Below are 14,348 nucleotides of genomic sequence, written 5' to 3'. Positions count from 1 at the left end.
ACTGTACCCAATTACTCATTGCCATGAGAGTGGCCCCCAGGGGGTCCTCAACATGCACACTCAGTTTGAGGACCCTGGTCTTGAAATAGCCCCACTGTTACTAAAGTTTTATGCTTGTGACCTAATATCTGGCAAGCTAGTACTTGTAGAGGGCTTACATTTGTGTACTCTGAAAATTTCACATTTCTATGACAATCAGTGTAGGAGATATGAAGGTTTATACATGGGGATAATGACAGTAGCAGTTGCTTACTTTAAATAAAAGAGTTGTCTTCCCTTTTATGTAAAGTAAAAATTTTAGTTTACATTTTATTGTGCATTAATTACACCCGGTTGATTTTGATTGAGCACCATGCACGGAATACATGTATATGCATCATTTTCTATGTGCCAATATGCCTGTTTAAAGGTTTTTACTGTATAGCCAGTGCACAAATTGTATAAAATTAGCACTTATGCTTTTTCAATTTCAAATGATGTTTTCAATATGACTACTGGTGCTCCTTGATGGGGGTTGCCTTTGAAATATCAGTGGGGACAAGCAGGATGACTTCAGGTAGGGGTTGGAGTCAAGGAACTAGAAGGAAAGATAACAGCTCCTTGAACAGGAAGATCACACTATACAAGTTTTGAGATACGGGGGTTGTGCATGGAAGCATCTACTTCAGAGTCAGAGGACTTGCCCCCAGTGCGACAGTGACACCTACTGGAGGGTTGAATGCATGGGTGTGGGTGAATTGGATTTTGAGTCCTGGAGCTGTATAAAAAGGGACAACAGCCCAAAATCTCTCTCCTAAATCTCTTATCTCTCTCTCTTCTTCTTGGAGCCCAGCCAGGATGCAGAGTACAGAGGACAGACTCTTTGCATAACGTATCACTTTACTTTGTTTGACCATTGTTTAGCTTAGTTTGAATAATTGATGGTTACTTGTTAATTTTTTTTCTCTGTTAATAGATTTCTTATTTAGGATCTTTAAGCTAATAGAGACTTAATAAAAATACTGCTCTTATGAAAGGGGATAACATAAGGGAAACAGAAATGTTTCTTTTAACTAGTAATTGTGATATTTTTTTTGAATAGGCCATAAGTCTCCAGTCACACAGCAGCAAGTTTTTGGGGATGTCTGTATACCTTCTTAAACAATTCTCACCTCAACAGATGACTGACTATATTGGAAGATTTTTAGGTGTTCCTGTGACAATGCAAATAATTTACATCTAAGACTATTAGTAAGCTTGAATCTCATAGACAGCAAATAAAATCTGACCCAATGGGAACCTTAACATATTATTTCCAAAAAGACAGCACAAGTGTTTCCATACATTTTAATGATCTTTTTTGCATAAATGTATAACTGGGGTAAATTACATCTGCATGTATTTATTCAATATTTTTCTGATGTTCAGCTTTGAAGTATATTTTCCAGGGGCTGAAAATTCCCAGCACCTGCTCCTGGATATTGATTGGACAGCCAGTTGTGCTTGGATAACCCAATTCTTGTTTTCACTGAAGATATAATAAAGCAAACACAGAATTGATCGCCTTGTGATAATTTGGCTTTCCAAAAGATTTCGGACCCAAGTTGGCCATAGCAAGCAATTTACAATATACATAAAACTTCTTAATCTAAATTCAAGATTAGACACTAAAATCTTGTAGAATATATATATAAACCTATAAATCTGGCATGCTAATGCTCATTCCACCAGCATCTACTGAAGGTTTAGTTAAGGAGCTCACCCTTAAATAGTGCCTTATGGCCAATAGTGTATTGCAGAACTATAGACTGAAAGTGGCTGAAAAGACGCCTAAAGAGATTAGCGGCATCAAAGTACATTAGCAGCCTGCTAAAGAACATCAAAAACCCCATGGCAATTGTTTATGATACATAGTACTTCATCAAACTAAATGTTATCATGTTAGGTTTTAAATCTACATAATCTACATAAAATGTAGGTACATTGATAATCCACAAGGTCACTGCTGATGGAGGTTTACATTTCCATTCATTGTGATGCTGCAAAGACAAAAGATAGAATGCATTATATGTGTGCAAAATACTAATTACGTAAAAACATTACAATGCAATACAAAGATATAATGTAAAAAGAATAAGAACCATTAGATACAAATGTTCAAAATACTAAATATATTTTACACCGACAATACCAATCCAGCTAGTGAAACGTATCTAAACCCAAGAAAATAAGCCAGTACCCGTACTGAAGTTGTATAGGGGCAGAGTTAGTACCCTAGAACTGGAAGTGTGTTAGGAGGGCAAAATACCCCTAGATCCTTTTCTGTATGTCAAAGAAGGGAGGTGTTCTGTAGTCCACAAAGAGAATGGGATGCTGTGAAATTTCATCTCTCTACTGACAATTAGTAGCTCTTGGGTTTGGTTATTGTGTTAAAATCAAGATCACTAATGCATACTAATTAAACCTGACATTGCACCTTAACCCTGACCTGAACTAGTGCCTCTTCCACTTATGCATACTTACCTGGAGCTGGGGATGTGGTTTTGTTGTCTGTGCACATCCAGTGCCAAGTCTTCTCTGTCCTTCAGCCCTATGGACTTTAAACAGTCTTCAGCTTCAGGACTCAGTCCTATAGACGTCTATTGGGTACCAATCCAAAGATGCTGCCAGGACAATGAAAGCTTGTGGGCATTCTTATTTTCAAATACCAACAATCTGAAGGGTACTCACCTCTGATACCAATGATTAATCCAAGCAGACAGCATTATTGTAAATGGGCACTGCACTGACTACTAATGGAAGCAAGAAAGCCCATATAAGCCTATATAAATTTTAGGGTCTGGCTGTAAAAAAAAGTTGACTCAATGGCCCTGATTTATGAAAGCTCTCCAAGGCTGGGGATAATACACTTTCAGAAGTGAAGCTGGGTGATCCACCAAACCTGAAATGGATCTGGTCCAGGATTCAAAACATTTGCTAGCAAATAGCAAATAATTTTGAAAAATCCAATCCATGTTTTGTGGATCACTCAGCTTCACTTCTGAAAGTGTATTATCCCCAGCCTTGGAGAGCTTTCATAAATCAGGGCCAATGTGTCAAATTCATCTCAGCTTCTGCGTTCTTTCATCATATATTGAGCTTTAACTTCTTTAGTTTGTGGCAAATTTACTTTATGTCTGCAAGCTGCTACAAACAGAGAATAAAAAACACATTGACATAAAAGTTATAAATCACCTAAAATGTGCTCAGAAAAAAAATGACAGTAATAGTACTGTACACATGGAGAGTTAAATTGAGTATAAAACCTGTGGTTGCTCATACCAGTAATATCCTATTTACTAGTCTTCCATGGCAGGGAGATTGTTCGTATATCTATAAAAGAGAAGAAACACAAAGAATGTATTAACCTCCCAACCGCTAACCCTGTACTTTTTCGTGCAAAAAATATTTGCAACTATCGATAACCCCGTACTTTTCCGACTATATTAAAATCTCACTTACCTGGTCCCGCTGTGCTCATCCAGCGTCTTGTCCGTGTTCCAGCGTCGTCCTCCAGCGTCGATCTCCCTCTCCAGCGTCGGGTGCCGTCTCCTATACCAGCGGGACCGGTAAGATGCCGGCCGGCATCTTGTGTTCCGCCGGAACTCAAGATACCGGCCGGCTTCTTGCCTGGTCCCGCTGATCGTCCCACGTCGTTCTCCGTCCAGCGTCGGGTGCTTCTAACACAAGAAGCCGGCCGGCGGAGAAAAAAATCCAATCCAATACAAAATAATTAAAAATAAATACAAAGTATGTATTTTGGATTGGATTGGATACAGGAATTTGTATTCAATCCAATACATAATGAGAGTTTGAATTTTGTTCTCATTTTGTATTGGATTGAATACAAAGTCCTGTATCCAATCCAATCCAAAATAATAGAAAATATATTTATGTGGTTTTGTCTATAGGTATGTGACATTGGACGGTTGGACACTAGGGAGGTGATTTAGAAAAATATATTACTATACAGTATACCGAATTATCGCATTTTCAGTATTTTTCATTTATTTATGTATTCTTGTTTAAGCTAATTTTTTGTGTTTTTCCTTTAATTTTATTAAAAGTAATTTTAGTCGGGTCCGCGTTCCAGCGTCGGGTCCGTGTTCCAGCGTCGTCCTCCAGCGTCGATCTCCCTCTCCAGCGTCGGGTGCCGTCTCCTTTACCAGCGGGACCGGTAAGATGCCGGCCGGCATCTTGTGTTTTGCCGGCCTGCATCCTGCATCCTGATTTTTATTTTTGTTTCCTATAAGTTGTAGGTGTCCCAACAGTAAGATCTCCTGACTATGATTTCAGGCTCCTAGCAACTATTACATTCTCTATAAATGGATGGTGGGAACTCCTTATATTACAACAACATGTGTGCTGAGCCAAGAACATAGCATAGAGATCCTATTAACAGAACACCTAAAAGATAATTAAATACTCCTTTGCAGTTCACCCCTCTGCTATCCACTAGGTACTGAAATGTCATTTTGTTTGTTTGTATACATTTAAGAAGAGGGAAATAACATAAGAAAATTGCCATCATCTCTCAGCTCACAGCCGTACATCTCCTGGAGAACATGGATCCCTACAGACAGCACAGGAAAAAAGTGTGGATGTAGAAAATGATGATATTGGGGGGATTTACTCAACTAAACAAATAAAAATAATTACCAAATAATAAAACATCACAAGACTTCTCAAGATATCCTTCATGTGGAATGTACTATATATTGGTACGTTCATGTGGTATGTAGATGTTAGCAGCAGGTCCTTATATCCTGTAAGTTGTTAGGTGAGACCTACATGGATTGGATTTGTTTTACCTACCTTCCCTAGCCTTCAACTCACATTTTTGGTTGGTATGATATGACCCAACCTTTTTCAACTTTTTAACATGAGGGAACCAATAAAATTACTTTCAGGTCCTCAGGAAACACCTGCAAAAATATCCATAGTACATTAGGGTGGTGGTCAGTGGGAAGAATGCCTCTTACACTGCTGGCCCATGGGATGAATTTCACCCATACAGATAGCTACAAAGATCAAAGTTGTCAGTGGTATCTGACCTGAGAGTGATAAATTCCTCATTGCTCGAGGAACCCCTAGCAATCTCTGGAGGAACCCTGGTTGTGAAACACTGCTCTGACCCATTTGTCTAACCATCACAATATGGTCCATATGCATGTTCCTAAGATCATTACATATCTCTATTTTTTCTGCTTCCAACACATCAAGTACTGACTGTTCATTTGCATCTGCCTAATATACTAATATCCTAGTTACCTGGGTCATGTACTTGAGAGCCCAGCACTCTCATTGTAGTAGTGTGGTGCCAGTTCTGTAGTGGTGTACTAGTCCCCTTTTCTCCATTAGAAACGTTCTGTCAATGGTTATTTAATTCTGAATAGAACGCTTCAGCCAAACTGGATTTGCCAAGATTTCTTTAAAGAAAGTTAGCTAAGTACATTTGATGTGCATCAATTAGTGAGCTAACAGCCACAGCATGAATAGAAAAGTCTGTCCCCTACCAGCAATCTGTAGTGAAGGGCCCTCCTATCTGCAATCAGTGGCCTCCCTACACGGGTCTGATTTCCATGGGACATCTAATAGGCTTTTCTTGCCAAGGGAAACAGTGCTATATAAAACTATAGAGACTGCACAGGCACTTCTAATGCAAAGACAATGCTTTGTACAGGGGCAGGTTTATATATCCATCTCTGCATTCTATTCCTCTTTTATTACAAGAACTTTTGTACTTTCTACTTTGCTGGCTTTAGTTATTGCAGCTTGGCATTGCATGCTGTTATTAAGTCTATGATCCACCAGAACCCCCAGATCATTTTCTATTTTTGAATCCCTCAAATGTATGTAGATGTCCAGGGGGTACAACTACAACCCTAATGATCCTGTAAGACCAGAAGGATGGTCCAAATGGTCAAAGCTGTACCCATGGAGCATGCACTCTAGGGTATTATATCCAGTATATAGGTGAACTTTTCTGTACCTATTGCACATAAATTCAGTCTGGTCGAAATGTTTTTCTGTAAGATTTAATTAAAACAAAATTTTGCCTAAACATTTGACTTTTGACAAATTCAAACCTTTTAGGCTAAATTTGTTGCAAACACTCTCTTTTGCTATCTGGACCCTTCGGAAATGTATTTTACCTATAAAGAGGGCAAGAGGGCACAAGGCCATGCAGACCCAAGTATATGTGAAAATACAATGGATAATGTACAAATTCAGCACATAAAGTTGTACTTTTCTGTAATGCAGCCCCTGGAGTTACGTACCATGATCTCTTAGATAGTAAGCTCCTCGGGGCAGGGTCCTCGCCTCCTCCTGCGTCATTGTCTGAATCTCTCTGTCATGTGCAAGCCCTTTTTAATGTACAGCACTGCATATTATGTTGGCGCTTTACAAAAACAGTTTATTAGTAAAAAGATTATTTTACTTCAATTCTACTTTCTTCAATTCTCATTGCAAAGCTACCCTCAATTTGAATTGACCTAATCGTGTCGAATTTGTTGGCTGATCATATTTTGTCAGATTATGATTATAAATTATAAACAGTGTTATAATTACAGTGATTATAATAATAAACACTATTTATATAGAGCCAACATAATATACAGTGCTGTACACAGACACACAGACAGTGACACAGGAGGAGGAGAGTACCCTGCCTAGAGGAGCTTACAATATAAAAGGTTATGGATTCCAATACCTCTATAGACTGCATGAAATACTGGTGCAAAGTCCTTACCCTCTTATTGCCTTTGTTATGCACAGCTTCCACATTACAGGTACTCTTTAAGAGTAATAATATTATGATTTTCTTTTCTAAGCCATTTATGTAGAACACTTCACAATTTACCAAAACTTTCAAAAATGTTTCCTCACCACTGCAAATATTTACAAGTTACTACACATACAGCAGAAGACAAGTTAACATCATTTGATTTACCCCATCAGTCTGCCATTATTGTGTAATAGCGGTGGAAAAGATAAACAAGAGTTATAAGAGTGACACAAATAAATGAAACTAAAAAAAAATAACAACTAACTAAAATACAAAACAAAAAGTCAAATGCAGGAGATTGTTGTGTTTGGAATCTTTGAGGTGAATCATTACAATTCTGTCTGTCAAAGCTAACACTTTAGTTTACCCGAAACTTTTCAGGGGTCATATTTAAGGCAAACCTAAATTTAAGCTGCGCTTTTGTTGCTTTTTTAAGCTTTCTGCTTTTTTTGCTGCCCTTTTGTTGCTTCTTCCTTGTCTAGGTTGGGATTTGGTAGATCAAAAACCCAACTACAAAAAACATAAATAACCTTTAACGTGCTAAAGTGACAATGCCACCTTACTCATGCAGGACAAAGTGACAATGTCTCTTCGATGGGATTCCACCCCAACCCACCTAACTGACCTTACTAGTAATCCCTCACAGTTCCTCCCTCCTCTGCAGCTATCCACAAAACCCAGAACTTTTGAGTATGGAGGGATTTGTCACTTCCGCCACTTTGACGGTACTCAGATCACGTAGCCAATCAGTAGATCCAAGTTAATTGAATGAGTCGGAGAGTAACATAAACCAGGTCGCTAACACCCCTCATTTCTTTGCTGGCTCAGGAGAAGGAAGGGACAGCAAGGGATCTCCAAAGGGTTGGAGTTGGGACCCCTTGCAGATACAATGCTACTTTGTCCTGGATAGATATTTACTGAACTGTCACCTCTAGTGCTTCATTGCAGAGGATTATTTTGCTCAACTAGAGGGCAAAGGCGCTTTTTGTCTGTGATCACTTTGGTTAACCTGGAACTAATAAAGTTTTGAGCTGTATATGGGGATCCGATGGGACCATTATGAAGCCTGCACCACCTGCTTTCCATCAAGTTCAACCACTAGGGAAATAAACATATCCCAGATAAAACCCTATGGACAAAGATTATTAGTCCAGAAGAAGGCAAAAAACCCTTCTAAATTCTGGTACAATTTGCTTCAACAGTGGAAAAAAATCCTTCCTGATCCCATGAGGCAATCAGATATTCCCTGGATCAACAATCACTGTTATCTTCACTTCAATACCCAATTTTATTCTGTGCTTCTGAAATGCATTCAGCATTTTCTTAAAGCAATCTATAGAACTTGTTGAAACTACTTCCTGAGGGAATCTATTGTACATTTTCACAGACCTTACAGTGAAGAATCCCTTCCCTATGCGGTTAGTAATATAAATATTGGCAAGCAAGCTGGAAGTTCAGGCACACAACAGGAAGCAAGGTTGTTAGGGGCAGTTTCAAACATGGACCGCATAGAGCATTATACTCACCCTCATACTTCTTCCATATAATAAATCCAAGAACACCAACACCAATCAAAACAACAACAACAAGCCCAACGATGAGGCCAATATTAGGGTTGTCATTGTGATACCTAGGTCTTTTGTAACCTAAAAAAAAATTAAGAAAAGACAAATACATTACACCAACAACTTAAAGGGTTTTCCCATTTTTCAGTAAAAAAAAGGAGGGAAATATCTTTCAGTTCAGGGGCTTAGAAGTGTGCTCATGAACCGGGAATCAACAACACAACAGCAACAATCAGCGAAAGAACATAAAGTATGGGTGTATTAAACAGAATGGCTTCATATGAATAAGGGACATTGTCAGACTTCATTCCCTACAGAATTGACCTTCCTACAGGTTGTAGTAGAAGTGTTTAACTTTGTAGACCAGGTAGACCAAGCTGGTTTGGTCCTCCTCCAGCCTTGAGCCCACATGCTTCCATATATGCTTCATTGAGTTATTATTGAAATTGTTGCAGGCAAAACAATTTGGAATTCACTTAATGGTGCATTTGACCCCTTCTGACATGTTTCTAACTTATTACAAGTAGGTTTTATAATCTCATAGAACTTGGGGAATGTAAATGCCTGCTGAAAGGAACAAAAGCCTACTGACGATTGAAGAACACCTTCCGTGAGAGATCTATGGGAGCAGCTTTTACTGCTCTCTTTCTGAAAAAAAATATTCAGATTCTTTCATTATGATTGAACAATAAGAATGCTTAAGTGACTTGCCAGGTATAGATATACAGATAAGCAGAGCAAGAAAATCCTGTCTGCATACTTATTCCAGATGAGTGAGTTACGGGGGTGATAATGACGGCCAGTTCATCACCACTTCAGCCACTAAACTAGCATTTTTTTAAGAAGATCAAGAAGGCAACATCAGGGTCTTTCCCATTGCGAGAGTTCTTTAAGGTGCCTGGTTCCGTTTGCTTAGTAACTTATTAAAGCTTTATCTGTTCCCTCACTACTAACTGCAATTTTGTTTGATTCTTTCCAACAGGAACAATGCCCATTAGGTAAAATGTCTGTGCAGCTGAGGGATGCATGGTGAGGTCTCAGCGCACAAAGAAATAAAAATGTACAGACCTCACATCAAACATTTGCGTTATCTGCTCTTAGAAGATTTAAAATGTAGCATAGATACTGTATGTTACAATGGAAAGTTCCCATTGTGTATTACTGAAACACCTATAAAAACAGATATTGCAGTCAAATCCCTGTAGGGCAGGTCCACGCCTTCAAGGCAAAACTACTATGCAGCCTGTAAAAAAAATGCTGCTATTAACAATAAGATGTCAGGAAGTTTAGAAATGTATAAAAGTCAGGCTTTTAAAACATTCTGTTTGAAATAGTTAAACTCTGCAAAGCTCAACTGTAAAAGTTAGAAATAGACTTTGTACTAAAAAGTTCCATTTTCTTCTAATAGAGTTGTGCTCTGGGGGTGATTGATTTATTAATACTTACCAAAGTAAATGATCATTTTGCAAGGGATAATTCAGTTTGTAAGGAATGTGCTACCACATGCAAGGAAATAAAAACAAATATTTTTTCTTGCATATGATTGCAAGTCAGCAGAGCTTAATCTCATTTATTAAGCTAAGTAAACTGTCCCATGCAAAAGTGTAATTTGGTAAAAGTGGTAAATTAACAGCCTAAATTAACTCACTGTGTATAAATAATAACTCTGCAGCATAATAGGCAACAAATATGACAATATTGTTTACTGTAGTTCATTGGTCAACATATCCAGTCAGAAACACCTCTGTTCTTATGGAGCACTACAGTTTTTTTATTTCAGTAACTCAATTCATAAAGTAAAAACTCATATATCATATAGATTCATTACACACAGATTGATATGTTTCAAGCCAAAAACTCAGCATTTCAGAAAATATCACAATAATTTTAATACAGAAATGTTGACCTACTGAAAAGAATGTCCATGTACTTGGTTGAGGCTCTATTTGCATGAATTACTGCATCATTGCATCCTGGCATGGAGGTGATCAGCCTGGCACTGCTGAGGTATTATGGAAGCCAGGGATGCTTTGATAGCATCCTTCAGCTCGTCTTCATTTTTGGGTCTGGTGTCATATCTTCCCCATGTCAATACCCATGGATTCTTGAGTTTGCTGGCCAATCAAGTAAAGTGATATCACATACATCACTCTGTAATGAATCTATATAATATATGGGTTTCCTTTTTTGAATTATATGCTGAAATGAAATAACTTTTTGATGACTTTCTAATTTAGATGCGCCTGTATTTGGACTTTGGTATTTGGTAACTATGTGATACCCTCCTGCATTTCCATACCACGCATGCTCTGCAGAACTGTGGTCACTGACCAACACAATTTAGGACAGCATGAAGAATGTTTCTAGCAAAGTTCAAGTCCAAATTATACCAAGCTTGTATCCCAATACTCAATTAACCCGTTTTTACTACAAATGGAGCCCTAGTATGAATGTTCCTTGTGCACCACAGTCTGTACAAACAGTACGTCCACCTTAGTTCTATTGCTGATGGAATACCAATAAAGTTAACTATATGGCTGATTTCTGAATCCCCAATTATAAATACCTAAGTGAAATTAAAAAAAAATATTAGTACAACAATTTGTTAAGGTAAATCTAATAGAAATTTGTAAACAATCTCTGATTAAAAATCATTAAAACTATAAAAGGGGCCCACACGGACACCCGATATTATATGGTAAGTAATGTCTGATATTCCCAATAATGTGGCATTGCATGTATTTCTGTCTTTTATTTGTGTGCTGCCCCATTAGTGTAGTGAAGGTCAGCATTGGAACAGACAGCCATGCGGGAGGAGTTGCAGAATAACAAATGGCAACAAACTTAGTGGGACTGAGGCCTCAGACTGTAATTATTTACCTTTGCCCTGCACTAAAAACTAGACAGAAAAACAGAAAATATATTTTTGGCAATAGTTTGTGTCTAGTACTCAATAAATGACCAATGAACTCCAGCCTTAGCCAAAATATGAAATAAAAAAGATTAGAAATGAAAACAGCAGCTATCTTCAAATGACATTCCTTTCAGGATTTACATGTATCAGTTTAATTGTTATTGGCATTTTATTTCTATTGTGAGATTTTTCTTTAATGCTGTTTTACACTTACGCTATGTTATCAGCGATATATTATCCAGTGGTTTAGATTCAGCTTAAACTCACCCCAAAGAATAATTACTGTTTCCATCAGACTGCTGTGATCCACGTGACAGGAGTAAGTGTCCGACTCTCTGTCCTGCACATCTATGCTGACTGTGGTCTGATAGGTGCCGCCAGTATGGGGGAGAATTTTATTTTCCTGATTTTCATTGATTTTATCAATCCCGTTCTTCAACCACTTCACAGTCACAGCTCGGGGATAGAATCCATACACATGACACTGAAGTATTGTGACATCCCCTAATTTTTGTTCTGACACCTGAATCCGTGGCTTAACTAAAAGAGGAGAAAAAAAACATTATTGTATTGTGATCAACTTTTTAGTATCCACCGAAAAAAAGAAGGGTGGTTACAGAAATCCGGGCGGTGCCTCCAGCTAAAATGGGCTGGGGAGATCTGGGGAGAACACTGATATAGATAATACTATAATTTTTCAGCATTTCAATGGAAGAGGGCAGTATTAGTTAATTAGTGATTTAAAAGCAGTCCTTGTGTTTTCCCTAGTAATTATTGTAACTAGCACTGGAGTCCAGGATGACTTTGGAAGCAAGAGTGATCACCTGTAGGGATGCAAGGTCTATGGCCACCCCACCTGAATCAGAGTGCACTGGTAGTAATTTAAAAGGTTTGTCATTTGGGGCCCTAGGGATGGTGGGTGCCCCAAACTTTCACCAAGTTTTACCTAGCCTAAAACTGGCCTTCCCTATTATTTCAAGCAGGTAATAGGAAACAATTCAACGTGAGTTTGGGTGACATGATGAAGAACTCAAAAGAGATAAAGAAGAAGAAGGCCCTCCTAATTGTTCCACACAGCACTGGAAAGAATTCAAAAGCTGAGAATCATTGGAAAACACAGGAATCATTGGGCTTGGTTTGTGGAGTATTTTTTTATCATGAAAGTTTTGCTTTAATACATTTGGGATACATTAATACCAGACAATGAACTGGTTTAAAGTACAAAAACAATGGTATATAGGACGTTATCAGTACTCTTTGAATTTAGGGGCTTACAAGATGCTATGCCACCCAAGATACCTGCAAGAGCCTAAGGTTATGTTCACACTGCCATGAGATTATCGCTGCCTCAGGGAGATGCTACAAGTACTACAAGGTAAGAGAATGAATGGGGATGGCAGTGAGTGGTACCAGTACCACCAGCTGTCAAATGTACAGACACTGGTTCTGGTCCCGGGATGTGAGTTAGCGAGCGGCTGGCAAGGTGCAGAGAATCGCTCAATCCTGAGGCAGGTCTGAAGGAGCACCTATATTGCTTTCCCCATATTACTGCACATTGTTTTGGGAAATGAATGATTTGCTGGAAGCTAGTGATTACCTACAAATGGATTCTTCTTAACGTGCTGTCCCTAAATCCAACTAAACCCTTTTGTTTTATTACTGTGGTGCAATCAGGCTAACCAGTGTTGCAGGCTTATTAGTAAGTAGTGATACTCCAACCTTTACATTGAAATGAAGGCGCATTCAAAGATAATGTAAATTCAGTATTCAGAGGTGGTGGGGAAGAATTAATTTATAGGTATTGTATATCCCAAGCATGGTACAATGGCATGGCAAACAGGACAACTCCAATCGACCACAGGGGAGCCAAATGCAAATGATCATAACACAATATAATATATCACATTAAAAACAAACAAGCATTTACAATCAACATAACAAATATATAGTAGGATATTGCACATATATTTTCAAGTATTGTATATGGTCAACTTTCCTATTATTAAAGAAAACCTACATGGTGGCTGCCATTGTCGCCCTCCTCAGCTGGCTATCTCTGGCCCTTGCACTCAGTCACTGAGATAAAAAATAAAAAATCAATATGAAATCAGGAATTCCTTTCCATTTATAGGTCAGTGCATCAGAAATGATTACGCCCAGTCAATTAGCATGACAGCCAGGTAACCAGTATGGTGTTTCTAATACTGTATATTGTTTGCTAATTTTTTAAGACAATAGTCAGTGTTTGTGTTGTTGTGTACATTATTCTTATCACAGGTTATCATTCCCTAATATCACCGTTTAAATACACAGTAAGCATAATTTACAAAGCAATATAATTTATAAAGATCCTTGTGACTGTAACTTTCAAATCACATAGTTGTCTTTTTTTAAAATAAAAATCCTTATCCTGGTGTGTAATCTTAGTGAGTTGAGTCTTGAGTGGCCAAATGTTTGTGGACAACTAAAGTTCATATCTACTAATATATACAAAAGTATGTGGATACGATTTCAAATGATTGGGATTTACTGTAATAGCCACAAATAAGAACCAACTCCACATTAAAGGCAATACCTAAAATAATACATACAATGTCCTTTTCCCGTTTTTGTATTGTATTTTAAATAAGATCTAGTAACAGAATATTACTTTTTGTACTAACCCAATAAAGTACTCACCAGAACACACAGCTGACACCTTGAAAATAAGGAGTATGAGGAGCTTCATCATCACTCCCTACACAAAAGTTCCAACATAAACCTTATGCAGTGTCCTCAGTGAAGTTCCTAGATCCGGGAGAGTTTGACAGTAATAAAAAAAAACTTCAAGCAAAACCAAGAACAAAAGAACCATAAAAAGATGAGATAAAATACTAAATATAAGCAAAAGAAGAGCTACTGCTGGGAATAATTGTACCTGGTTCCTAAACTTCAAAAAACTCCTGAACGATATTGGTAGAATGACACAGATCAAACTATCTTCCTTCACATATGTCAACAATGTCACTGAAACTCCAGAGCAGAAATATGAAACCCTGATTCAGTCTGCAACCACCCATTG

The 14,348-nt window shown here is 38.0% G+C and overlaps 1 protein-coding gene and 1 long non-coding RNA gene across 2 annotated transcripts; both read right to left on the bottom strand.

Moving 5' to 3' along the window:
- Positions 1-1,312: 1,312 nt before the first annotated feature.
- LOC140343108 (uncharacterized) lies at positions 1,313-2,794 on the bottom strand. Its single transcript, XR_011923255.1, has 2 exons — positions 2,710-2,794; positions 1,313-2,018 (listed from the first exon to the last, which is right to left on the bottom strand). It is a non-coding gene; the product is annotated as an uncharacterized lncRNA (long non-coding RNA).
- Positions 2,795-8,089: 5,295 nt separating this feature from the next.
- LOC140343344 (class I histocompatibility antigen, F10 alpha chain-like) lies at positions 8,090-14,348 on the bottom strand. The gene is made up of 3 exons (XM_072429997.1): positions 13,967-14,348; positions 11,555-11,827; positions 8,090-8,454 (listed from the first exon to the last, which is right to left on the bottom strand). Exons 1-3 carry the CDS (start codon positions 14,016-14,018, stop codon positions 8,228-8,230), a joined length of 552 nt encoding a protein of 183 aa, XP_072286098.1. The 5' UTR covers positions 14,019-14,348; the 3' UTR covers positions 8,090-8,227.

Source organism: Pyxicephalus adspersus, chromosome Z (genome assembly GCF_032062135.1).
Source record: "Pyxicephalus adspersus chromosome Z, UCB_Pads_2.0, whole genome shotgun sequence".
Taxonomy (NCBI): domain Eukaryota; kingdom Metazoa; phylum Chordata; class Amphibia; order Anura; family Pyxicephalidae; genus Pyxicephalus; species Pyxicephalus adspersus.
The sequence above is the reverse complement of the archived record's forward strand: the minus strand, read 5'-3'. Positions and strand labels throughout refer to the sequence as shown.